Genomic DNA, 26,599 nt, shown 5'->3' on the forward strand with positions numbered 1-26,599 from the left:
TGAAGATATGTGCTAATGACTAAAAATGATAATTTGGAAATGTACATACATCAACGGTTGTATGATGGCACAAACACAGAATGTAATTAACCAAGGCCTACACAACTCAACACTTGCCATAGGTTAACCAGCTATGAGAGCTCAAGGGCCCAATTGCAAGGGACGCTTTGCAGTTATTGGAGATTTGAAAGAATGAGCACAGTTAAGAGGATGGAGCTTTGTGGCGATAAAGCAGCACCATGACAAGGTCCTTGCCTGAAGAGCTCGCCTGTGCCTGGATTTTGTGTGATGATCCAGTTTGGAACCACAGATCGACTAAGTTTTGCAGGGTCATTATTGGGCTCACTGCTTGACCCCGGCACATGATCTCCACCTATTACAAGGATCGGCCAATCAGACAGGAACATCATACTGAGCACAACTGGATAACATATGCATTGGGCAAAATTACAAATGTATGCACTAATTGGGAATCTAAAGCGGTTAAAGATCTAATGCTTTATGAACGGAATGTATCATTCTATTTTGTTCACAAAAGCTAACAGTATCAAACTTCGTGGATATTCTGACAAACATTACACTATTATCACGCAAAATGATGCAAGGTCTGTGCATACAAGTTTTATGGGTTAGCATGTTCCATATTTAGTTTTTCAATTAAGTCTAGGTACAAAATATGCTTAGTATAAAGATGAAAACTAAGAGTATTATAATTATAAGCGAGATGCAAGTGAAATCTGAAGGTACAACTATATATTATTAAGTGATAAAGAACCATTGATATCGAAGAAGTATTGAATAAAAGGGTTTCTTGGAAGCAAGATTGCAGAATACAGTTTGAAATGATTGACAACCATTTTTGGCGGTTGTAAGGTACTTATAGTTAGAAACCATTGTACTACTTCTCTAGGGTTTCCGTCCCGTTTTGGATGTGCCAAGGGACTACTTACTCTAAGGAACTTGGTTTCCTGACAAAGAGGGGTGTCAAGCCTGATGGCAGGATAGATAGGTGTGCGAGTGTGCCACCACTGTTGGATCAGCCGGAAAGATGGTAATCAAAGGGAGGGTAGAGAGTAGGGTAGGTCAAGTGCCTTGACCTTTAAGAACTGAACCATCACACCATCCTTTAAAGAAGATGGATCTGAAAAAGGATGTAACACTGGGCTACAATAAAGAGTTGCAGCGCTGGGCTACATTAGAAGGATGTAGTGCTGGTCTATGGTAGTAGAGAACTAAGTTACAGCTACTCCTAGGACAAAAGCTACCGGTAAACTAAGATAAGATAAAAATGCATTGATTGGATTGTTGATGAGTTGAAAAGATCCTCATACAAAGTACAAATTCATCATTCATATTAATACATAATAACTACCCACTCCGATAGTTGCTATTCACGTCCTCCACTCCTAGCGGTTCTGGTAACCGACACTGATTACCTTCCAACTACTGCACGACTATCATGATAGTCACTCTGCACCAACTATCAGACCGATACTCATACTCTATCAGCCTTGGTTCATCATAATCTTCCTTCGGCCTATGTCATCCATCTCTCTTTAATCATCTCGTGGCATCGTCTTCTATGTCTTGAAACACCCTTGAGACCGATTTAGCTTCCCTTATGCTATGGTTGATCATAGATGTCTTGATCTTTCGGCCTGCTTATCAAACATCACGGAAAAACCCTCCTTCGGCCTACGCCTACCCACTTGGTGGAATTTTGTATGGCCCACTCCATCAAGCCTAGAAAGGATCACGTGACCATCTGATTTGACTTCATTTGAATTGGTCCATGTGGTCCTTGCTCATAGCTTCTTTTTGGGTTATTCAGATATGGTGTAAACAATGCCCCCTACATCTCATTAATCGATGATCGAGAGGCCAACGGGATGTCCATTATCACCATCTCGATACCTGCAGAATAGAAATCTCGCAATTACGGTCTCGATTTGCTGGTCAATTGTTGCCCTTGGATTGAAGCATCACTTCTGCTTCCGATAATTTACTTGCATCTTTTCCGATTCCACTGAGCTTTCTGCTTCTGCCACTTGTCTTCCATTGCAGAATAATCCTATGTACTGGAATAGCTTGCACATTATTTAAAAGGTCTTTCGCATCTATGGTGATGTAGAAGCCAATCTGGCTGACACATTGTTGATTCTAGGGACATAATTTTGTACTTGACTATTTATTATTGAATAAATAAAAGGCATCTTTTCATTCATATTATTTATGTGTCTATGAATCGTCCAAGAAATTAATAAGATGATGATGCATATTCTCAAGAGTTGAGAATTTGAGCCATGTATCATTGGTGATTAATTTCTAAATGCTCCTGATCAATGGATCATCACGAGGACGGTGATCGATCCGATCAGTGCACAGATCACTTTCCTTCTGGATGGACGAGACTTGAGTCCACAGTGTAGGGACACTGAAGTGATAGTGCAGGTGCTTGTTAGAGAACAAGGGTACTGAGCGTGACCAAGACAAGAAGTCACTTGGATGTCTATCCACTCGTCAGTGACTTGCTTGATGTTGCAGTAGTGTGACTGGTCCTTTGACCTGCGGTGCTTCGACTACTCAAAGTGAGGTTATTGTAGTTTGACTGCACACATACATGGTCTCTAGCCATATGGGTCCATGCAGTGTAGATTGGCTGCAGTAAGTTCACTGTAGGAGTAGGGTATGCACCTATAAGGAATCTATCGACCCCCTACTCCTATAAGGAATCTATCGACCTTGATAGATAAGGAGAGATCCTATGTGATTTATAAGACTGAGTTCGTAAGACCTCGGCCGGGGCAGTATGCACAGTGGAGAAAGAGTTTTCCACTCTCGAACTTAAGTCGAATAAATCTTCACATATGACAGACGATGGAGTTTGACGAGTTGTCCATGACCTCCGTCCTGTAGGGATCCACGATAGTAGGACTGTATCATATGATAACTGCACCTAGAGGTTCACCATTCTATTCTGCTGGGTAGCCACTACATGCTGCTAGGTGTCACTGGTGGATGGTGGGACTCATAGGGATTGTCTCGATGATCGATAAACCCTAATGAGTTGAGTTGGAATCGTTCCAACCCATTGAAAGAAGTTTTCAATGATATTGTGATAGAGATCGCAATATATCTCACTACCAGTCAGAATAGAACCTATGGGGTCACACACACTACAAGTATTGACCGATCCGATGGTTGAAAAGTGATTATGAATCACGAGTAATCAATTCGATTGATAAATAAGTTGAAGAAGGAACAAAGGGAATTAATTAATTGGACTTGAAACAAGAGTCCTACTTCGAGTAGGATTCCTAGAGTCCTAATTGGATTAGGACTGGGAATCCTAGTTGGAGTAGGACTGGGATTCCTACTTGGAATAGGATTCCTACAATCCTAATGAGATTAGGAGTTTTGAATTAAAATTGGATTCCTACTTGGAATAGGATTCCTAGAGTCCTAATCGGATTAAGATTTCGGATTCAAATAGAGTCCTAATTGGATTAGGACTAAAATTAAATATGTCCTAATTTGGATTAGGATTTCTTAAGTCACAATTAATTATTAATCTAATGAATCAATAAGACTCCTAATTGGATTAGGATTGAAGAGTTCAATTGAGTCAAAATTGATTTAAGTTCTAATTGGATTAGGACTTACCTAGATTGGATACAAATTGGTTCACCCTTGGGCTAAGCCTAATTGGATTAGGGCTTGACCACATTAGGGCATCCCAATCCTTACTTAAAAAGGATTAGGGCAACCATGAAGGAGGGGCTCACGCCCCTCCTCCTTTGATCCTTTGGTGCGGCAACAAGAGGGGCCGGCGCCCCTCTTGGTAATACATCAAGGGCTCCTAACTTGTAGGAGCCCTAGATGGTTATAAAAGGAGGGCAAAGGGGCCGGCGCCCTAAGTGATTCTTCTCCCCTCCTTGCAGCCGTAGCCACCCTCTCCCCTCTCCTTGGTTCAGCCGCAAGCAAAGGGAAGAAAAGAAGAAGCCTTGGCGGCCTCCTCCCCTTCCCTTCCTTCATCCAACACAGGGAAAAGAAAGGCTGCAGTAGGGGCTTTGGTTCTTCTTCAAGATCCCTCCTTCTTCTTCCTCCTCTCAAGCACAATCAAGGGTTGATTGAAAGAGAGGAAATCAGCCATCAAAAGAAGTCTTTGCAAGGAAGCTAGCACCCCGGGAAGACTAGAGAGCTTTGATCGGATCTCTGCTTCGTGTGGATACCCGTAGAGGCCGAACACTTGAACGGCTTCAAGCGAACCCTCTTCCTAAACCACGAACTCAGATTTGCGGTGATCATCTACCCGCACAAGGTGAAGATCTGATCTTCTAATATATTTAAAAGTTTTTAATCCTTACCTATCTACGAACGGTTCATGAAACAACGTTCATGCGATGAACGTCGATCCCGCACATGCCTCTTCCGCTGCCATCTGATTTTGTTTTGAAATATCAGCGGCATGGGCGGGTTCCCAACAGTAGTATCAGAGCCTAGGCATCGTAGATTAAGGTAAGAATTAATTATCTAAAGGCTTATTAGATCTGAAAATTGAATGATCATGCATGCTGAAAATTTCTGCATGCAGATTTTTTCTAGGGTGCTGATTTTTACATGCTGATTTTTATGTGATAAAAAGATGATTCTAATTGCATTGTTAATGGGATTACAAAGTTTAGAATCATGATTAGCATGATCAGCAACCTATGTCATGAGATAATCAGTTAGTTTTCAGATCTGAAAATTATAATTGTTGCATATGGTGATGATCATAGGATTCAAACCCTTTTGGTATCAAATGTAATGACCTGCGATGTGATCTGTGATGTCATGTAATTTTTCAGATGCTTGCATGCATCTTGTTTAATGTTTTGAGAGGCCTGCGTGCCTCCTAAAAGGGGATGTAATTTATTTTTATTTTTATTTTACATCTGGTTGTATTTCTGTGATGTGATGTACGTCAACGATCAAGTTGAAGACAAGGCATGAGATGAACAGGGGTCTAAGCGGTTGATGGCGATTGGATCAAGAGTTGGTCAAGGATCGAGTCAAGGAGGCTTGGAACCAATTCAAGAGTTGAAGACCAGTTGATCGATTGACGTGCATGTGCTTGTAATACGACCTAACTAGAATCCATGATCATCACCTATTTAAAATTTAGCTTTAATTATTGCTGCGATTATAACTGCCTGCAATGTGCCGTTTGCATGTGATGTGAATGAGAGTCGGGTAGATAGGTTTACATGTGATGTAGCAAACCCAATTGAGACCTAAATCAAAACCTCCTCAATCAAGTCGAGAGTGAACCGACATGAGCAAGTCATATTAGATTAATTGATCTAATTGGCGTCTAGGAAAGCATGAAAGGTGGTTACTTAATTAGGACCTTACTCTCTGAGTAAGGGGAGCCTCCCACCTGCTTACCTGGCCAATTGTTCGATTACCTCTTATGAAGAGCTCAAGCTGCAAACACTAAGACCTGATTAACCAATATTAAGTCAATAGGTCTTCCACTGTAGTAGAGCTGCTAAGGTCTTTCTGATGTTGATTTGTCTCGGCTGGACACAGTGGTCAAGTTGCATCGGGGGGCTGGACCTCTCTATAGACATGAGATGTTGTAGGGTAAAGGTGGGGTTGGGCACCAATAACTGTTAGGTGAGGACCCAATGACGACTTTATTCCTACGGTTATACGGTGGGTCTGACTTAACTAAGAAATGGGACCAATAACTGTTAGGTGAGGTTTTCATAGCTTAGAGACCAAGTTACACTGCAACATGCTTGAGAAGCATTGTACAAGAGTTGTACATTCATCAATCTATGTGTCACCAATAACTGTTAGGTGAGGTGGCATGTAAATTGATGGAACCGCAGTACCCACTAGAAACCCTAGTCGTGTAGGATTTCCGTTTTCCTACCATTTGAGTGTGAGGGATTCGAGAAAATAGTGGGAGTTACATTTGTTCTAAAAGACCTTAGAACAGATTAGGATCAAGTACAAAAGTCCAACTAGAATCTTTACTCTCTGCAGATACAATGTCAGCTTCAAACCCTTTGACCCGTATTCTTGAGACCAACCGATTGACCGGAACCAATTACAAGGACTGGCTTAGAAACCTCAAAATTGTTTTGGACTGTGAGAAAATAGGCTACATACTCGATTCAGATAGCCCCACACTACCAACACGTCCTACTGATGTTCAGCGACAGATGCATCAAAAGTGGATGGATGATGACATTAGAGTTAAATGCTATATGATGGCATCCATATCCAATGAACTCCAATGCCAGCATGAGAATCTCAAGACTGCTAGGGACATACTAGCACACCTGCAAGAGTTGTATGGTGAGCAGAGTCGCACAGCTCGTTTTGAAGTGTCCAAGAAGCTCTTCAAGACAAAGATGCGCGAAGGGCAGTCTGTCCATGATCACAGTCTGACTATGATCAAGGACCTAGAGGAGCTTGAGAAGCTCGGAATGAACATGCACAAGGAATTGCAAGTGGATTTGATCCTACAGTCACTTTCTGATTCATTTGGTCAGTTTATAGTAAACTACCACATGAATAAGATTGAATGCACTAAGACTGAACTGATCAACATGTTGGTAACTGCTGAGGGAGCCTTGAAAAGTTCAAGGGGCAATGTCCTTGCTGCTGAGTTGACTTCTGGTTCCAAGAGAAAGTCTACTTGGAAGAAAAAGAAGCCTGCAAAGAAGCAGAAGAAAGACAAGAAGCCAAAGAAGGAAGTTCAAAAGAAAAAGGCTAATGACAAAGGAAAATGTTTCCACTGCAATGTCGACGGCCACTGGAAGAGAAACTGTCCTTCATACCTCGAGAGCCTGAAGAAGAAGAAAGGTGAAACACCTTCAGAAGGTATAGACTTGCTCATAATTGAAACTAATCTAACGGTTTCTTCTACTTCTAGTTGGGTTATAAATTCTGGTTCTAGTGCTCATTTGTGCACTACCATGCAGGGTCTAAAGGAAAGTAGAAGGCTGGCGGAAGGTGCGGTAACCCTTCGGGTTGGCAACGGGGCAAAAGTTGCTGCTGTGGCTGTCGGCACCTACCATCTGCGACTACCGTCTGGTTTTAGTTTATTACTTAGAGACTGCTATTATGTACCTGCTGCTAGCAGAAATTTGATTTCTGTTTCATGTCTAGCACAGGAAGGTCATGTTTTTACATTTGACAAAGACTGCTGTTCTATTTATTTAAGAAATAAAATAGTCGCACGTGGTTTTATGATTGACAGTCTCTATCATTTGCATATGGATGTATCTATAAATGTGTCTGAGCAAGTAGTGAATGCCAAAGGATCCAAAAGACCCAGGGATGAGATAAACCAAAAATATTTGTGGCACCTCAGGCTTGGCCATATTAGAGAGGATAGGATGAACAAAATGGATAAAGATGGGCTTCTCGGCTCATTGACTTCCGAGTCATATCCAGTTTGCGAGTCCTGTCTTCAAGGAAAAATGGCCAGATTGCCCTTTGTAGGACATGGGGAGAGGACCACTGAAATACTTACCCTAGTACATACAGATGTATGTGGCCCATTCGATGTGCTAGCCAGGGGACGATATTCGTACTTCATTACCTTTACCGATGATTATTCACAGTATGGGTATGTGTATCTTATGAGACACAAGTCTGAATCTTTTGAAAAGTTCAAAGAGTTCAAGAATGAAGTAGAAAAACAAACTGGAAAAACCCTTAAGGCTCTTCGATCAGATCGAGGAGGAGAATACCTTAGTGGAGAATTCCGGGAGTATCTCAAGGACAATGGCATAGTCTCACAATGGACTCCTCCGGGTACACCTCAACTCAACAGGGTGTCAGAGAGGAGGAATCGGACCCTATTGGATATGATCAGGTCCATGATGAGCTTCACTGATTTACCTATGTTTCTTTGGAGAGATGCCTTACTTACCGCAGTATATCTACTGAATAGAGTTTTCTCTAAATCCGTTCCTACCACACCGTATGAGATATGGCATGGTAAGAAACCAAGTCTTGGTCATCTCAAGATTTGGGGATGTCCGGCCCACGTCAAGAGACTACAGGCAGACAAGTTAGAGGCTAGGACCATAAGTGCTCGTTTTATAGGATATCCTAAAGAGTCATTAGGATACAATTTTTACATCTCAGAGGATCACAATGTGTTTGTGAGCCGTCATGCCATCTTCTTGGAAAATCAGTTTATCCTTGACAGAGGCAGTGGGAGGAAAATTGAGCTTGAAGAGAAAGTCTCTGAAAAGCAACGAGTCATAGATCCTATCGAACCCATTCATACAGAGCCAGTACACGATGTCCGTCGACCACCTCGTAGATCTAGTAGGGTCTCCCATCCTCCCGATAGATACTTAGGTATACTAGAAGAGGATACCGAGGAAATGTTCCTAGTGGGAGATAGGGATCATACACAAGATCCCAAAACCTACGATGAGGCGATATCTGATATCGATTCCGAGAAATGGCTGGAAGCCATGAAGTCAGAGTTAGACTCCATGCATTCCAACCAAGTCTGGACCTTAGTAGACCCACCAGAAGGTATTGTACCTATTGGATGTAAATGGATCTACAAAAGAAAAATAGGTTCGGATGGAGAGGTAGAGACCTATAAGGCAAGGCTTGTGGCGAAAGGGTATAGTCAGCGCGAAGGCATTGACTATCAGGAGACCTTTTCACCTGTAGCCATGCTAAAATCCATTCGAACATTGCTTGCCATTGCAGCATTTCATGATTATGAAATCTGGCAGATGGATGTGAAAACTGCTTTCCTGAATGGATATCTTGATGAAGATATCTATATGGAGCAGCCTTTGGGTTTCACTTCCAGTGATGGAGATCACAAGGTCTGCAAGCTGCAAAGGTCCATCTATGGACTAAAGCAAGCATCTCGGAGTTGGAACACTCGTTTCGATGACGCAATCAAAACGTTTGATTTCATCAAAAATGAAGAGGAACCGTGTGTCTACAAAAAGGTTAGTGGGAGTGCTGTCGTTTTTCTCGTACTGTACGTAGATGACATTCTCCTGATTGGGAATGATATTCCCATGCTAACCTCGGTCAAGGTCTGGTTGTCAAAAGAGTTCTCCATGAAAGACCTTGGAGAAGCATCCTATATTTTGGGAATTAAGGTCTATAGAGATAGATCTAAAAGGATGCTTGGCCTATCACAGAAGATGTACATAGAGGAAGTGCTGAAAAGGTTCAGCATGGAAAACTCTAAAAGGGGTCTCTTACCCCTAAGACATGGAATTCATCTCTCCAAGAAGATGTGCCCCAACACATCTGAAGAGATTCAACGCATGAGCAAGATCCCTTATGCATCGGCAATAGGGAGCCTCATGTATGCCATGCTATGTACACGACCTGATATAGCTCTTGCTGTGAGTGTCATAAGCAGATATCAGTCAAATCCAGGTGAAGAACACTGGACAGCTGTGAAGAATATTCTTAAGTACTTGAGAAAAACTAAAGATTTATTTTTGGTTTTTGGAGGATCATCAGAGTTGAAGGTAGAAGGATACACAGATTCAGACTTCATGACTGATGTCGATGATAGGAAGTCAACATCTGGATATGTGTTCTTGTGCAATGGTGGTACGGTAAATTGGAAGAGTTCTAAACAACCGATCATTGCTGATTCTACTATGGAAGCTAAATACATCGCCGCCTCTGAAGCTGCTAAGAAAGGCTTTTGGTTCAAGAAATTTATTGCGGAATTGGATGTAATGTCATCAGATGCCATAACACTCTACTGCGATAATAATGGCGCCATAGCTCTTGCTAAGGAGCCAAGGTCTCATCAGAAGTCCAAGCACATAGAGCGGCGCTTCCACCTCATACGCGACTATGTTGAGAAGAAGTATGTCGAAGTGCAGAGAGTAGACTCCGCGGATAACGTGGCAGACCCGTTCACTAAGCAGCTAAGTCAGCAGAAGACTGAAGCCCACCTTGAGAAGATGGGGCTTAGATATATGACTGATTGGCTTTAGTGCAAGTGGGAGATTGTTAGATGTATGCCCTAGAAGCCAATCTGGCTGACACATTATTAATTCTAAGGACATAATTTTGTACTTGACTATTTATTATTGAATAAATAAAAGGCATCTTTTCATTCATATTATTTATGTGTCTATGAATCGTCCAAGAAATTAATAAGATGATGATGCATATTCTCAAGAGTTGAGAATTTGAGCCACGTATCATTGGTGATTAATTTCTAAATGCTCCTGATCAATGGATCATCACGAGGACGGTGATCGATCCGATCAGTGCACAGATCACATTCCTTCTGGATGGACGAGACTTGGAGTCCACAGTGTAGGGATACTGAAGTGATAGTGCAGGTGCTTGTTAGAGAACAAGGGTACTGAGCGTGACCAAGACAAGAAGTCACTTGGATGTCTATCCACTCGTCAGTGACTTGCTTGATGTTGCAGTAGTGTGACTGGTCCTTTGACCTGCGGTGCTTCGGCTACTCACAGTGAGGTTATTGTAGTTTGACTGCACACATACATGGTCTCTAGCCATATGGGTCCATGCAGTGTAGATTGGCTGCAGTAAGTTCACTGTAGGAGTAGGGTATGCACCTATAAGGAATCTATCGACCTTGATAGATAAGGAGAGATCCTATGTGATTTATAAGACTGAGTTCGTAAGACCTCGGCCGGGGCAGTATGCACAGTGGAGAAAGAGTTTTCCACTCTCGAACTTAAGTCGAATAAATCTTCACATATGACAGACGATGGGGTTTGACGAGTTGTCCATGACTTCCGTCCTGTAGGGATCCACAATAGTAGGATTGTATCATATGATAACTGCACCTAGAGGTTCACTAGTGGATGGTGGGACTCATAGGGATTGTCTCGATGATCGATAAACCCTAATGAGTTGAGTTGGAATCGTTCCAACCCATTGAAAGGAGTTTTCAATGATATTGTGATAGAGATCGCAATATATCTCACTACCAGTCAGAATAGAACCTATGGGGTCACACACACTAGAAGTATTGACCGATTCGATGGTTGAAAAGTGATTATGAACCACGAGTAATCAATTCGATTGATAAATAAGTTGAAGAAGGAACAAAGGAAATTAATTAATTGGACTTGAAACAAGAGTCCTACTTCGAGTAGGATTCCTAGAGTCCTAATTGGATTAGAACTGGGAATCCTAGTTGGAGTAGGACTGGGATTCCTACTTGGAATAGGATTCCTACAATCCTAATGAGATTAGGAGTTTTGAATTAAAATTGGATTCCTACTTGGAATAGGATTCCTAGAGTCCTAATCGGATTAAGATTTCGGATTCAAATAGAGTCCTAATTGGATTAAGACTAAAATTAAATATGTCCTAATTTGGATTAGGGTTTCTTAAGTCACAATTAATTATTAATCTAATGAATCAATAAGACTCCTAATTGGATTAGGATTGAAGAGTTCAATTGAGTCAAAATTGATTTAAGTTCTAATTGGATTAGGACTTACCTAGATTGGATCCAAATTGGTTCACCCTTGGGCTAAGCCTAATTGGATTAGGGCTTGACCACATTAGGGCATCCCAATCCTTACTTAAAAAGGATTAGGGCAACCATGAAGGAGGGTCTCACGCCCCTCCTCCTTTGATCCTTTGGTGCGGCAACAAGAGGGGCCGGCGCCCCTCTTGGTAATACATCAAGGGCTCCTAACTTGTAGGAGCCCTAGATGGTTATAAAAGGAGGGCAAAGGGGCCGGCGCCCTAAGTGATTCTTCTCCCCTCCTTGCAGTCGTAGCCACCCTCTCCCCTCTCCTTGGTTCAGCCGCAAGCAAAGGGAAGAAAAGAAGAAGCCTTGGCGGCCTCCTCCCCTTCCCTTCCTTCATCCAACGCAGGGAAAAGAAAGGCTGCAGTAGGGGCTTTGGTTCTTCTTCAAGATCCCTCCTTCTTCTTCCTCCTCTCAAGCACAATCAAAGGTTGATTGAAAGAGAGGAAATCAGCCATCAAAAGAAGTTTGCAAGGGAGCTAGCACCCCGGGAAGACTAGAGAGCTTTGATCGGATCTCTGCTTCGTGTGGATACCCGTAGAGGCCGGACACTTGAACGGCTTCAAGCGAACCCTCTTCCTAAACCACGAACTCAGATTTGCGGTGATCATCTACCCGCACAAGGTGAAGATCTGATCTTCTAATGTATTTAAAAGTTTTTAATCCTTACCTATCTACGAACGGTTCATGAAACAACGTTCATGCGATGAACGTCGATCCTGCACATGCCTCTTCCGCTGCCATCTGATTTTGTTTTAAAATATCAGCGGCATGGGCGGGTTCCCAACAGGTGATCCAATGTTATCTTCTGTATTAACAAGGTCCTAGCTTGATCTTCTAGTAAGGTACGCTTTCTTCTCTATAAATAAGCCTTGCGTTCTTCTCTTTGGTACTCATCCTTCTCCCTCCAGATTACTTATACCTCTCTATGATCTTCTTTCACTTGTCATAATAAGCAAGTCTGAGTATTAGCCAGAGCAACTTGTTGATTTTGATTCACCGACTTCTGACTACCTTGCAAAATTGGAACATCGTCATGAATCAAGGTATCATCACGAACGAGTTGTGTTGCCGAATTGGCATACCATCACCAACGGCTTACCATTTGGTTCAAAGCTTCCAAATTAGCAAGTCAACATCTTTACTCCCGGCTTTCAGTTAATCTCATTCCCTCATCTTCCCCAAGTAGGTTTAGGCGGATCCTCTCACATTGCCGCTCTTATCAACTGGGACCACACCCAGGCCTTAGGCACGCTACATTTGGTCAACCTCCACTGTAATTGATGATAATGTGCAGTGAGTAGACATGAAGCCCTGACAAGTCAACAACAGCGAAGGAATGTACTAGCTTAGGTCAAGAGTGAAGTGAGCACCATTAGCGTATTAGCCCATTCGGCCTTTTATTCATACTTGTAACTGTATTAGCCGAAAGTAATATAATAACAAGGCTCTTTTAACTTTACATTTTTTTCCCTATCTCTCAATATGAAATTGCAACCATCATGTGAAATTTATTATACTACTCAATTTCCACTTCTGGATCAAACAAACCATCCGCGTATACAGATACTTGGTGAGAAACTATCTTACCCAACATCGGCAAAACCAGTATCAGGAACCGTACCGATTGCCCGGCGGGACGAGTCAGTACGGGCCCGCGTCGTGCCAGGCCAGGCCCGTACCGATACAATAGAAGAGATAGAGGAGAGGGAGAACAAGAGAAAAAGAGAGCGAGAGAGAGGGTGAGGAAGGAAGAGAGGCCAGCCGGGCCCGACCAGCGGAAGCTAGGGAGCCTCCGCGTGGAGGAAGCGAAGGCCAGGAAGATGCAGAGGCAGGGATCCTTTTATTTTTGTATTTTTTAAGTTGAAGTTGGCAAAACCCATTGCTGACTTCACTTAATTTTTTTTTTATTTCGCCTCCACCTCCACATGGAGGCTCTTCGACCTCCATCGACCGGCCTCACTTTCTTCCTCTCCCTCTCCCTCCCCTGCTCTCTCTTTTTCTCTTTTTTTCTTCTCCTCCCCCTCCGGCGATGGCGTCTCGATTTCAATGCGGAAACCTTGGTCTCACCCATAATCCACATATGAATCTCTGGTTACACATAACCAAGCAATTCAGGATGGTTCCGCAAACCTTGGTCTCACCCAGAATCCACATATGAATCTCTGGTTACACATAACGCCAGATATCAAGTCGAATTGGCCCTTATAATGTCATGTTGCTCTCCGGCATATGAACTAGGCTTAGATGGTTGTCGCTGACAGAAGATGAAGCGGTGGTATCCACTAAGGTGGTTGTCCCCCAGCCCTTTTAGGGATAGGCTACACCATAGGCAGCCTGAGAAGCTAGCCTCCATCCTTCACCCTAAAAGGATGGCTAGTTCCAATGACAAGGCCATATTTTGCCATGATTTCACCACATTTCTTCCAACAACCATCTGCGAACCAAGATGGCTGAAACCCATCTCAAACTTGAATATCAGCCTAATATTGACCAAAGCATTATTAATTGCCTATTCGGTCTTCTCTATTCTTGCATTTTCCCACAAGAGATCTTCCTCGTTGTCTCAGTCTGTAGATTCCAAGGACTTCATAGAGCAAACTTCAGTCTTGTTTTTGAGGTGGGCCGAATAATGAAAGTCATGTTTCTTGAGGATCTCAACATCCTCATGCTGTAAACTTGCTAAGCAGAGTCACCCAACAAAGTGGTGGGATCGACTAATTTCACCATAGCATGCACTAGAACATGCTAAGTGCACAATACCGGCTTTCAATAATGGAAGCAAGTCTGTCGTCATGTTATAACATCAAAGTTGAAAACATTGCATATCGCTCCAATAGTGGATCTAGCACAACAGCCACTTTCCCTGCAATTGCTTCTTTAATCTCTGTCCGCATGATCTGATAATAGCTATGCAAATATCCCACCAAACGCACAATACCGGCTTTCAATAGCAGAAGCAAGTCTATAGATCTATTCCAACATCAAAGTCAAGAGCGGTGCATATTGTTTTAAGATAGGTACCGTGGTGGCACTCAATGTGCCAAATGGCATGGACTAGCAGGTTGACGCTTGAAACCTTGGGCAAAAGTTCCATTAATCATGGCAAAGTAAACAGTTTAGCTTCTAATGATTTATCAATCTGATTTAACATTTGATTTTTACTATCAACCTTGCTAACTTTGTAAAATTATTTAACGAAGATAACAGCGAATCTATTATTACTAAAGAATTATTTTGCTGGGATATTTTTGTTCATTTGTTTGATTTTCTGCTCATACAATCAAGGTATGCAAAACCTGTACTTGGAATTGTATCGCTATGTCACTGATTTAGCACAGCACGGTACGGTAAGCATTATACCGAAATAGACTCTTAACACTTTTTTCTCCCTCCCACTCATGGTATCTCCTGAAACTAGGCAGGATGGATCGGTACTAGGTGGTACAGGGTGGATTGTTTCAGCTCATACACCAAACTGAGTTTTAGTACTGTACCATTACCTTACATGATACAAGCATGATAGGTACAAGGCTGTACGAGTTGGTACAGCATACCTTGCATACAATCATCACAAGGTATTTTATTAATTTATAATTTCGACATATACATAGTACTAGGCATCCCTCTGTGGACTTGTACTATAATTTGATACCACCCTTTCACCACTAATTGACCATCTACATAAGTGATTTATTCTAGCTTATCAAAAAGTTTTTTAAGGCAAAATATGATATATGTGAATGATGATTTCAATAAAACTTACAATTTCTTTTTCCAACAATATAGATACAAGTGAACCAGCTGATATGCTACCTGAAATATCATTTCATGAACATTTTCATCATACATGCATGCCTTCCACATTTAATTAAGTACTTCGTATGTGAATGAAAGCAAAACGACCCTAAATTCAAAAAACCCAATATCATTTGAGGATAAAAAAATAAGCAACCATTATTTATAATATAAGTACCTGCAATCAGAATAAGCATCATCTACTGCTTTAGGAAGAAAATTGAGAACTCACCTCATATTCATTTGCGATATCAAGTTTCTTGGCAAGATACTTTTGAACAAAAGAGACAGGAAGACTACCATCCCTACAACAGAAAAAGATAAGGTGCAAGTTATGCATTACAAGTCATTGACATGTCTTCATAACTGCACTAAATAGGCATGAACCAGGTATCTCAGGTTAAAATATGATAAAGAAATCAAACAAGAGCTCTAGAAAACAGTACAAATGATTTAAAAATGATTTTAAAAATAAATAAACAACATCATTGCCTACAAATGGACAAGGGTGTCTTCCAGAATAGTATATAGCATATCCATGGCTGCAGGATCTTGCTTCCATGAACATATTTGTCAAGACAATCTACCTACTCGTGCATGACGCAATGCCTAAGAAATTATGATAGATGAGTTTCAAGGCCAGCGCATGTCTGATTTGAAGGTCATGAAGAAATTTCCAAGAACTCCAGAATGAGTAAATGGAAGTGCCTGATGCGGGAGCATAATGGGACAGCAGAAAATATCCTGATAATGTCAAATGCATCAAAGAAGTTCCCAGTGACTCCATTTTGGTGTCCAGAACATGAGTGTAAAGTCTAAAATAATTTACAGGGATGTTTTAGTAATATCATTTGTCACTAAACATAGGTTTTAGAAAAAACCTAAAATATAATCCAAGTATCCAACAACAAGGTTACATCAGGATTCAGGAAGGATTTTTTTTATAGAGAGATGTCAGGCATACCAAGTGTCATTGATGCCTCTATATGTAGAAATATCTGCAAGGAAACATCAATTGTCGAATTTGAATCAAGTAGACATCTTTTTCATTTATATTTCCTTTTTATCCTTCCTATTGATGGGTGTGTCACAGAAGATGGTTAGGCTTCCTTTCTTTTATAGTTCATCACAATGTAAAGCCCATTGAAGGTAGCAGATCCCTCTAAGCTCTCGGTGCACTTTACTGTGGAGGTCGTCATTCCAATAAAACTGTAGGTGTCATACAAAAACATAAATTTAAGCCTAAACAAACAAAAGGAGAGGCCAGAAAATAATTGAATACCTTTCGCCCTATTTTAATTCATAAACCAAAACAAGTCGTTGCTTCTTTTGCAAAACACATAGATCTTGATATGTTTCAAGCAAGGTTCATCGTCTCGGTACCGAATCCCGTGCTGGTGCCACAATAGCACAGTGTTGATACAGTACGGTATGGAGATTTTGACGTACTGACACTCGGTATACCACCCGTACTAGGTACCGGTACTGAACCAATATGGTATGCCCCGTACCGTCTTGATCGGACCGATACGGCGCACCATTGTTTCAAGTGAAACCATTTGAATTTCATCCAAATTTATGGTTATGCGTAGTAAAAATTGATTCGTACTTAATGCTCACAGATACAAAGTACTGTGAGTTATGTAGCAGGATACAAATATTGACAATGAGTTTATAAAAAAATGAGCGCCAATTGGTCACAAATTATTTAATTCTAAAGATTTCTTCAAAGTTTTGCACTACTTTATTTTCCAATTATACATTTTGTTCATATTTTATTAATTATCATCTTTATAAAATTATCATGCCAAACCAAAATAATTCAAAATACACAACATGCAGATACATATAAATCAGAGCCTTTATATATTAACCAAGATACAAAAGCTACTTATGGAGACCAATCTTTAGCCTCAGTTTTAAATAAGTAATAAACAATATCTATGTTGAGGCTCGATAATGCATGCTACTTAAATGTATGTTGTGACAGGTGATGAGTCTCAGGTGCCAGGGAACATTAAATGGACCATGTCAAAGTTCTACAAATACAGTTTAAGGAGAAAAGGCCAATTCATAATATACAACCTTGTAAATTTGTTTGATTGTTAAATATCAAATTAGGATCCATTCAATTCATAATAATAATATAAATTATTATGTTAATTTATATGACAGATTGGATTCAAAAGAAGGTGGAATGAAATTAATAAATAAGCCAAAATGAGGTATTTTATGCTAAATTGAAGGGTCCAAGTAACGTAGTATGTAATGCAGTTTTAGTGAAAATAGGACTTAAAATGAGAACCCAATCATGGAAAAGGGTCCAGTTTCATTACTAGGATCTACTATACAAAAGTATGATGACAGAAATTAAAACATATGTAATAGAGTTAGAGCTTGATATATGAAGTGGATAATACTTTTCGCATGTTGCTAAAACCTATAAAGTAGCAGTAAAGCCCACAATGTTGTATGGCACAGAATGGAGGGCAATTAACATAGTATGTAGTAACATTATGAAGGTTGAGATGGGTGTGTGACATAGAGTTACTCCAATCTTTGTTAGATGATTCAAGAAGAAGAGGAGACCTAAGTTAACACAAAGTGGTGAAAAAGGACTTGCGATAACATCAAAAGTAGCAATAAATAGGAAAATTGGTAATGAAAATTCATAAAGCCAAACCTGAATAGTTACGACAGTTGCTGATGGTTATTGTTATAACAATTATACAAAACAGATTTCTGAAATTGTTTTATTTGCATTACATTTACCTTATCACACTAAAAGATGGAGATTACATGACCTTGATAACTCCTAGCATGCTAAGGAAATGGGGAAGCTCTTTTGAGGCATTGAGTTTCTTAATATAAGGATTGACCATGAGTGTATGTTACTAACTTCAATATAAGGATAACAATGTAGGGCAGTCAAAAGGGCAACTTTAATGTAGGTGTATCTAATGGGTGGTTAGGAAGAAATGCCAGAAATTGCAACATGACAGCAAAAGTCCAGCATTAGGGAAAAATTGGCTAGGGGCAAAGAATTGAAATTCCAAAGGAAGGTGGAGAATTTGTCAACATTTTTGGAAGAACTCAAATAACTCAAAAAATAGAAAAAAATAAGTTTCAAAAATAAGCATGAAAGGCTAAAACAACAAGCACTAGTAACATGCAACAGCAACAAAAATAGATACGTACATAAATTTGTAATCCATAGCTGCTTCTTGCATATGTTCTCAATAATTCATGAATAAAATGTAAAATTTGTGATTGATTAGGCAATGCTTGGTTAATCAGTTAATGCAAGAATAATTCAAAGAATCATTAAGCCAAGAAAAAATCAAGAATAACTCCAGAATTTTTAAAACTTTGGGGAACATCATTACTATGCATTATAGAGCTGTTTTGCATAAAGAATATACAACAGTTAACCATTTGCAATGGCATAGACATTTCAAAGGTCAGAAAGAGTAGACCTAAGCAAAAAGGATTCTTGAATCCAGGTTGAGGGGTTAAAAAAGAGGTAGGATAGAAGATCACTTGGGTGCTTGTTACCAAAAGAGATTTTATATAGATCCTCATGTTCAAGAATATGGCATTAGGTAGGCAGATCTCAAAGTACTATCCCAAAAGATGTAATTAGGTTTGTTAATTACATTATCTTCTGTAACTAAACATGCCGCCACACAGTAAATAAACAAGTCAATGGGAAAGTCTACAACAGTTAGGCAACAGATAATTATCTAACTATCAAAAGAAAAAATAATCATTAAAAATAACGGGAGAGGTTTATTGCAAGCATATGCTCTAGACTGCATAACGGGAGAAAGTGTACTCACTTAATCCTCAAGTATCTTGCACGTAACTGCTGCAGTGGGGCGCTTCCTTCCCTAACCATTTTGAACATATCAGAAAATTAATAGACACACGATCATAAAATACAATCACCATAGAGCTCATTACTGAAATTAAAAAAGTAACAGTATCTCACTGGTCAGCTGCAGCAACTAATGAAAACCAGAACTGTTGTATCTTCCTTTCACGTCTATCACCTACAGCATCAAGCTGTGCCTGAGCTGAGGTTCCTAGCTCCCTCCTCCTCCGGCTAACTCCATGTAATCTTCTAGCTTTGGCCAACAATGGAGAAATGGGATCAATTACATTCTTGGCATCTTGAACTTTGGATTTATGTGGGTGCTCCCTTAAGTTAGTTCTAGGATGAGGCACTTCACTGTCAGGGCCATTGACTTGATATGCTTTAACAACAGGACTTTGCCGGCTTGAGTAAAGAGCTTTCGTTCTTTTTGCAGCTTCAAACAGACAATCTAAAGGTTCCCATAGTTCAGTCTTATCCAGATATGATTCTTTACCGTTCTGTTTATCTTTATTAGATGAGTGAATGGATGGTACGGCATCAGAATCATTCTGTACCAAAAAAGGGTCAGTGTACAGAATCATAGCAAAGAGCAAAATAGGTACTAATTAAAACCAAGGCATGGCAGAAGGACTACTATGCAAATAAAGAGTATTGCAGATCTAGAAATTGCTTATTGCAACAAACTCATGATTTTTCTTTGTTTACCTTCCTTCTGTTTTTAATCGTCTTGCTAAGAGTCTCAAATGAATTTGTCTTTTCGGTTAGGACTCCACCATCATCCTCCTTTCTAATGGACTCAATGGTAGTAGGATTGAGACCACTTAATGCAGCAGCCCTTCTAGAAGCTTTAGTTCTCCTACCCGTTAAGCCAGTCTGACTTGCTACTCGAGGAGTGCTCACTACCAATGAAGAAAGTGATCTCTCCTTTATTCTGACAGGCAATTGAACAGAAGGAACTTCAAGAGTATCAACTTTTTCCTTTCTAAATGGAAATATTTTTGCCCTTATATCCTGTAGATTGTGATCAGGCCTGAAAATGATCAAGTAGTAAATCATGAGCTTAAAATTCTACATCAGCAAAAATTTAGACAGCACAGATGAAGTTCTGTAAATTGCACCACACAACAGTGCAGAACAAAATGCCATCATAAAAATTTTGGATGCATAGCCTAGAGATGCTTGAATATGTCATACATTTTAAGTGGTTTACAATATCGACAAGGTTTCAGTTCATCCCACATTTCTCTGAGAAAAATAAACAAGATTTCTTCCTTCAAATAAAACAAATACGAGAATAGGATGATCAAATGTCATAACTGTTTACCAGTGCAATAAACAAGCTGAAAAAGGACAATTGTCAATATTTTGGACATAAAAGGAAAACTAGAGAAAGGTTCTCTAAGAAGAAACATAGTATTTACATAGGACAAATTATGCAGAACTTAAATAAGTAATGTTTAGGTCTAAAAAAAAACTATAGCACCTAATCAGTACATATTTTGATTCCTACAGTTCAACTTTTCCAAGCCATGCCAACTGAAAAACATTGCTCTATGTTATTCTATACCTAGAAAGCCAAAAAACAGAAAAGTAAAAAAGAAATTTTTACAAAGCAGATTTGGATCCAAGCGGTTTGTAGTACCAAAATCCGTTTTGCAATCATGATGTTATGCATCATATTGAACTCATCTGAAACATGTTCCACAAACTATTATTATCAACAAACGGGTCTTCACCAGCAACAAACGATGCTGATTGAAAGTTTATCCAAAATATGTTTGGAACTACTTTCCAAAATTTATAAATATAGAACTAAAAGTTGGAACAATCCTGATTCAAATAAGACAACCTTCAACCAAATTTTTCTTGCTTTCATTTTAGCAACCTAGTCACTAAAATCCATGAAAATGACCTAGATTTTTTTACCAGCAATCTTTCTTCCTGACATAATTAAAATTTCTACATTCTCATAATTATAGATTGTTGACTGTTAGCAGATTAAGGGGGTTATACCCTCCCTTTGACCAAAAGAAAGTAGATATCAGCACCATAACATTTGTAAGTTTTATAGCAATACCTGTTATTTAATAAAATAAAAAACTTATATAGTTACTTTGTCCAAATTGTCCAAATTTAGAAACTAGCTGCCCACCTCATATTACATTCAAAAACCATATATCTTTCTCTTTTTTTTTTTTTTTTGAGATAGGGGAGGAAAGTCTAAGAGGAGGATGCATCTGGTCCCGTCCAAGACAACAAACTGCAAACTCAGGATTTTTACTTGGGGAAATCCCTGGTGGGGTCAAAATCTTGAGCGATAACAACACTCAATACTCGAACCCCTGACCCCTTACTTCCCAGCAAGGGGGTCCGACCATTGAGCTAACGTACAGGTCCCCCAGAAAACAAATATTTAAAGCCAGTTTTTAGGCATTGTGCTATTCTCCAAAATCAGTGTTTTGCAGATCGCACAGCACCAGTCAGATCAGACAAAATAATGGTGCCCACATTTGAGAAGGTATAACCTAGAACATTGGGTGGAATTGGATTTACCAGATTAGGGTCTTCTTTGTTGTCATAATTCCCACCCCCTACCTTAGGGGTGCAAATCAGCCAAGCTGAGCTGAGTATCAAGCTACTCAGGCTCGCTCAGTATATACCAGGGTTTCTCGAGCTCGAGCCAAGCTCCAGTTATTCAAGCTCAGTTCATAAAGCTCCGGACCAAGCTTTTATCGAGCAGAGGCAACCTTCCCTACGCTTTTGCAAGCAGCTCATGTTGAAGCAAACAAGACAAGCTCTTAGAACTGTTTGAGCTTGGCCCATTTTCCAACAGAGCTGAGCCTGAATAAGAGGATTTGGGGCTGCTCATGAGCAGCTCGGTTGTTTACAGCTCTTCCCTGCCTCATTCATAGAAGTTGAAAAATTATCCAAAAAAATCATCAGAGCAACGGCAATAAGATTACAAATGAAGTTTGATCTCCAAAGCTCACGATCTAAAGCTCATATAATCAGATCATTAAGATAACCAGAACTTAATGGGAAGAAATTACATTAAATATACTCTGCAGAGCATGACATCAACATTTGTCATTTAGTTCATTACGTAATGCAAAAGAAGAAAGGGAAAATAACAAAAGGATGTTACTGCACCAGTTAATATTAAAAGGATGAAATACTTTCAAGTACACCATCAAGCCAATAGATGAAAGGTTTACCTGAGCTTTTCCACCGGTGTACAACCCAGATTAATATTACATGTCGGGCAGCAATCTAACACCTCATCAGCAAGCTTGTCAAAAATACACTTTCTGCAAACTGTTTGAAGGATAGAAATGCAAAGAGTCATATAATGACTGTCAGTTTTATGTTATCACCAATCAAAAGTACCGCATGCTTGTAATACAAAAGTTATATAACTTGTACTGGGCAGCCTATCATAAACAAATTGTCAAGCAAATACATGCCTACACACGCGCACACAGAGATACACACACAGGTATATACATATAACATATGTATGCATATATGCATGTATGCATGTATATATGCTTGTGTATGCGTGTGTAATTCACACATACATATACATATTTCAAGAAATTTTTTCTGTGAATATCTAATAGAGAAATTCTTAAAGATGGCATGAAAAAGGAAACAGAAAAACATAGAGAGAAAGAAAGATAGGTTATAACTTTTGGCAATTTATACCAGGAATGAACTCAGGAAAACAAAGAAATTACAAAACCAAATGCGATCCTTGGTCTAACATTCCATCTAAGAATTTCAAGAATATCTTGAAATGGAACAGAAATAGAAATGCATTGGGCATACAAAACTCAATAAGAAGATAAAACTGAAGTTTAAGTATTAATATTGGCATTTGATTTCATGTAAACTACTAATTTTAACAAAAAATGAAGCAAGAAGAGAATTGTGACAAAATACATAGTAAGACAGCTTTGTAATCAAATAAATAATTGAGGATCTACAGATGTTCCAAAATCACTTAGAAAATTGCCACGTACTAAATCTCAACTAAAATTCATCAGGAATGACACCAGCAAGAGAGGTTGTTTATAAAATTAAATGATCAAATAAAAGGATTAATGATTTTTTGCATACATATTCTCCTAAATATTGGAATTTTCATGAATACCCTTCTAAAATTGATCTTTGCATGTATATCCTCATCAAAAACTTGTTTTATATGTATACCCTTCTTCTTCTTTTTTTGCATATCTACCCATGCCATCTAATGTCGTTAAGAAGTTAATGGATTAAAATTGAAATGACGAAAATACCCTTTGTGGGTAAACATGCAAAAAGAAACGTTTATAAGGATATACATGCAAATAGCAATTTCGGAGGGTATTCATGCAATTTCATATATTTAAAAGGATATACACGCAAAAAAAAATCCTTAGATTTTTGCATAAATACCCTTCTAATATTGAAATTTGCATGAATGTCCTCCAAATTGATATTTACATGCATAAATACCTTTGACATAGTGATTCAGCTAACGTGATTAGCCAAAATCATATTAATTTAAATTAAAAATTAATTAAAATTATGAAAGTATCTTTTTGTTTCTGAAACGAGTAACAAGTTAACAGATCTCACTGAAAACTAATATCTTTACCTCCTTTGAGAAATTTTCCAATCTCTCTCGATTCTCTCTTTTACTTCTCTGCCCAGAATCACAACCATTCCCTTGACTCCCTTCTCCACCATAGACAATCCTTCATTATATCATTTTTTACATAAAGATGGTCAGGTCCTGCCTTTAGCTTTATAAATTATTTAAAGAAAAGTGGTGTGAGAGATTTGCAATATTTATTTTTTAGTGTATGAGATTTGCAATGTTTATCTTTTTGAGTTGAAAAATTTCTCATGTGTAGGCTGGTAGCTGATTTAAAATTACTGTGACAAGATGGGCCCCATACACTAGATCTTTTTTTTCTGAAAATTTGAAGCTCCAAAAAGGTGGCTTAAGATACACAATATAAGGAATGGCCTTCTACCACATGGCCGCAGAAATTATTAATAAGTTTGAAGGGTTCAAAATCCTGTAATGATTTTGCTGGAGAATGATTGATGTTGTTCTTCCATCCATAAGCATAGCGGTAGCAAGAAAGCTTGATTATTGCAATTTATAGTGTGTCTTTAAGAGATTCTAATTCTTTTCCATATTCTAATACATGCCCTCATATATACATTTATAACAATAAATATTATAAGCTATGTTTTGATAAAAGAAGATATAGTGGTTGATATAAATGAGGAAGAATAAAGTAGAATAATTTCATGATTACTGAAAGAACTTTCATAACTCTTTTTATTATCTCAGGTTAAAATAGAAAAAAATAAAATTAGATTTTTTTGCATACAAACCCTCCTAAATATGTGAAATTGCATGAATACCCTCGCAAAATATTATTTGCATATATCTCCATATAAATATTTCTTTTTGCATATCTACCCATTAAAGATATTTCGGTCATTTTTAATTTTAAACCGCTAATTTTTTGACGGCATTAAATCATGTGGGCACATATGCAAGAAAAAAATGAAAGGTATACATGCAAAACAGGTATTTTATAAGAGTATACATGCAAATATCAATTTTAAGAAAGTATTGATGCAAATGTCAATATTTAGAAGAATATGTATGCCAAAAAAACCAAGGATTAAATAGGTTTTACATATGCACAGCCTACCAAGTGTTAGTCTTTAAATGAACAGTAAGCGGCTAGAATATTTCCAAATAAGAACAAAACTAATATATTTAAAACCTCAAAAGCAAATCCAATACCACCACTTCAATGCCCACTCCTACTACAGTAATATTTAAGATCAAGATTCGCCATTTCAATACCGGACCCCATACCGGTGCCACACTAGCATAGTATCGGTACGGTATGGTACAAAATTATTTTGGCATATCGAGTGTTAGTACGCCATCTATATCAAATACCGATACCGAACCGGTACAGTACGGTATGCTTTATACCATCCGGTTCAGGCCGGAACGGCATACCATATTTAGGATGGCAAAGGGTCGTAAGCTTAATAAAACATACAACATAATTAAATCACTGGTCTATATCATTACATGGAAATGAAGGCTGGTTAAATCAAATCCAGTATTATGCTGGAAAATATTCATCTGAAACACTGTCATCCGCCACATACATGGAACTTCTTTTTTCCTTTGTAACAGAAAGTTCACGATAAATCTAAAAACCCATGAAAGACACCACCTTTCTCTAAACCAAGCTCTCCACTGAGCTTCTGCCTCAATGCCGCAACTTGATAGAACAAATACAACACGAGTGAAGAACAGAAACAGCAATACATGCATAGCCTTATGCAGAAGGGATATGGACTGATATATCATCAAAAAATATAATCTTTTATCCACTTATGAACGAAAAACGAAGCCCTGAATCCAATAAAACCAAAGAACAGTAAAAAAGAAAATCCAGAATAATAGAATCCACCGATAAGAGAAACCGAGACCGAGGAACCGAAACCACGACAATCTCACGTCCTGAAACCCTTAAAAACACGGGACAACATGATCAAGAAAAGAAAAAAAAATCCGGAAAAAGAGACGGGCCCAGATCAGAGAAGCCGGGAAGAGGGGTACGGGACTTACAAGTATGGAGGCACTCGGATATGGTGGTGGCCTCCCGGAGAAGCTTGTGGCAGAGGGGGCACGTTATGCACGCTTTCAGAAGGTCCCGCTTGACCTTGACGAACCCCGGCGGCGGCGGCGGCGGCGGCGAGGACCTCGCCCCAACAGCAGCGCTCGCCATCTCCTGCGTCCGTCGCCGGCGCCTCCTCTCAGTTCGTCCCACCAGAGGCCGCGGTCTTCTGGCGTGCCTGAGCGCGCTTTGACCGCGAGGTAGCGGGGAGGAGAAGAGTGCGAGAATCCTCGAGGAGCAGAGGAAGAAAGGTTGGATTTTAGAAGTGGTAGAGAAGGTAGAACGTTCAGAAGAGCGGCGGCGAAGGGGAAGGAAGGGATTTCCGGGTGGGATTAGGATTGGTCGGAGGAAGGTGGGGGCGGAGGAGGATCCGTGGGGAGGTCGGATTCGACGAGGACGAGGAAGAGAGAGAGAGAGAGAACAAAGGGCAAGCGAGGGTTGGGTGTTTTCTTTTAATTATTTTTCTCGTGTTGTCGCGAGTTGCGCGAATTAAAACAATGTGGCGTCGAGTGGGGAAAACAAAGTGGTGGTGTGGGAACGGGTTGCATCTTTCGCGCGAGAGAAAGATTTACCTTCGTTCAAGCGACTCACCGTTGCACATCCACAGTTGCTTTGAGATTGGTGCAGGTTGATTAATGACGGGTCGGAGCGCTTCAAAATATGTGCATTGGGTCATGCAACGGC

The 26,599-nt window shown here is 39.5% G+C and overlaps 1 protein-coding gene across 3 annotated transcripts; it reads right to left on the minus strand.

Annotated features, from left to right (window-relative positions):
- On the minus strand, positions 1–26,396 carry LOC103696376 (E3 ubiquitin protein ligase DRIP2-like). Of its 3 annotated transcripts, XM_088714048.2 has the most exons (8): positions 25,867–26,387; positions 22,424–22,523; positions 19,914–20,238; positions 19,323–19,756; positions 19,171–19,221; positions 15,564–15,636; positions 15,300–15,349; positions 207–373 (listed from the first exon to the last, which is right to left on the minus strand). In XM_088714048.2, exons 1-8 carry the CDS (start codon positions 26,024–26,026, stop codon positions 343–345), a joined length of 1,224 nt encoding a protein of 407 aa, XP_088570174.1. In that variant the 5' UTR covers positions 26,027–26,387; the 3' UTR covers positions 207–342. The 3 variants fall into 3 exon arrangements, with proteins under 3 accessions (XP_088570176.1, XP_088570174.1, XP_088570175.2); XM_088714050.2 differs by lacking the exon at positions 15,300–15,349 and having other exon boundaries at positions 1–373; positions 25,867–26,396; XM_088714049.2 differs by lacking the exons at positions 207–373; positions 15,300–15,349 and adding an exon at positions 15,386–15,440 and having other exon boundaries at positions 25,867–26,386.
- Positions 26,397–26,599: the final 203 nt, after the last annotated feature.

Source organism: Phoenix dactylifera, chromosome 18 (assembly GCF_051530095.1).
Source record: "Phoenix dactylifera cultivar Ajwa chromosome 18, Ajwa_hap1_PhDact_Kaust_v1.1, whole genome shotgun sequence".
Lineage (NCBI taxonomy): Eukaryota > Viridiplantae > Streptophyta > Magnoliopsida > Arecales > Arecaceae > Phoenix > Phoenix dactylifera.

Bases quoted from the DNA above. Each gene is read 5' to 3' on its own strand.
- LOC103696376 (XM_088714050.2), bottom strand. From the start codon at position 26,026: ATGGCGAGCGCTGCTGTTGGGGCGAGGTCCTCGCCGCCGCCGCCGCCG. The intron at 19,222-19,322 runs GTGAGATACTGT...CAAAATGGTTAG, and splicing joins TTAGTTGCTGCAGCTGACCA to GGAAGGAAGCGCCCCACTGC. The intron at 15,637-19,170 runs GTGAGTACACTT...TTTCTGTTGTAG, and splicing joins GCAAGATACTTGAGGATTAA to GGATGGTAGTCTTCCTGTCT.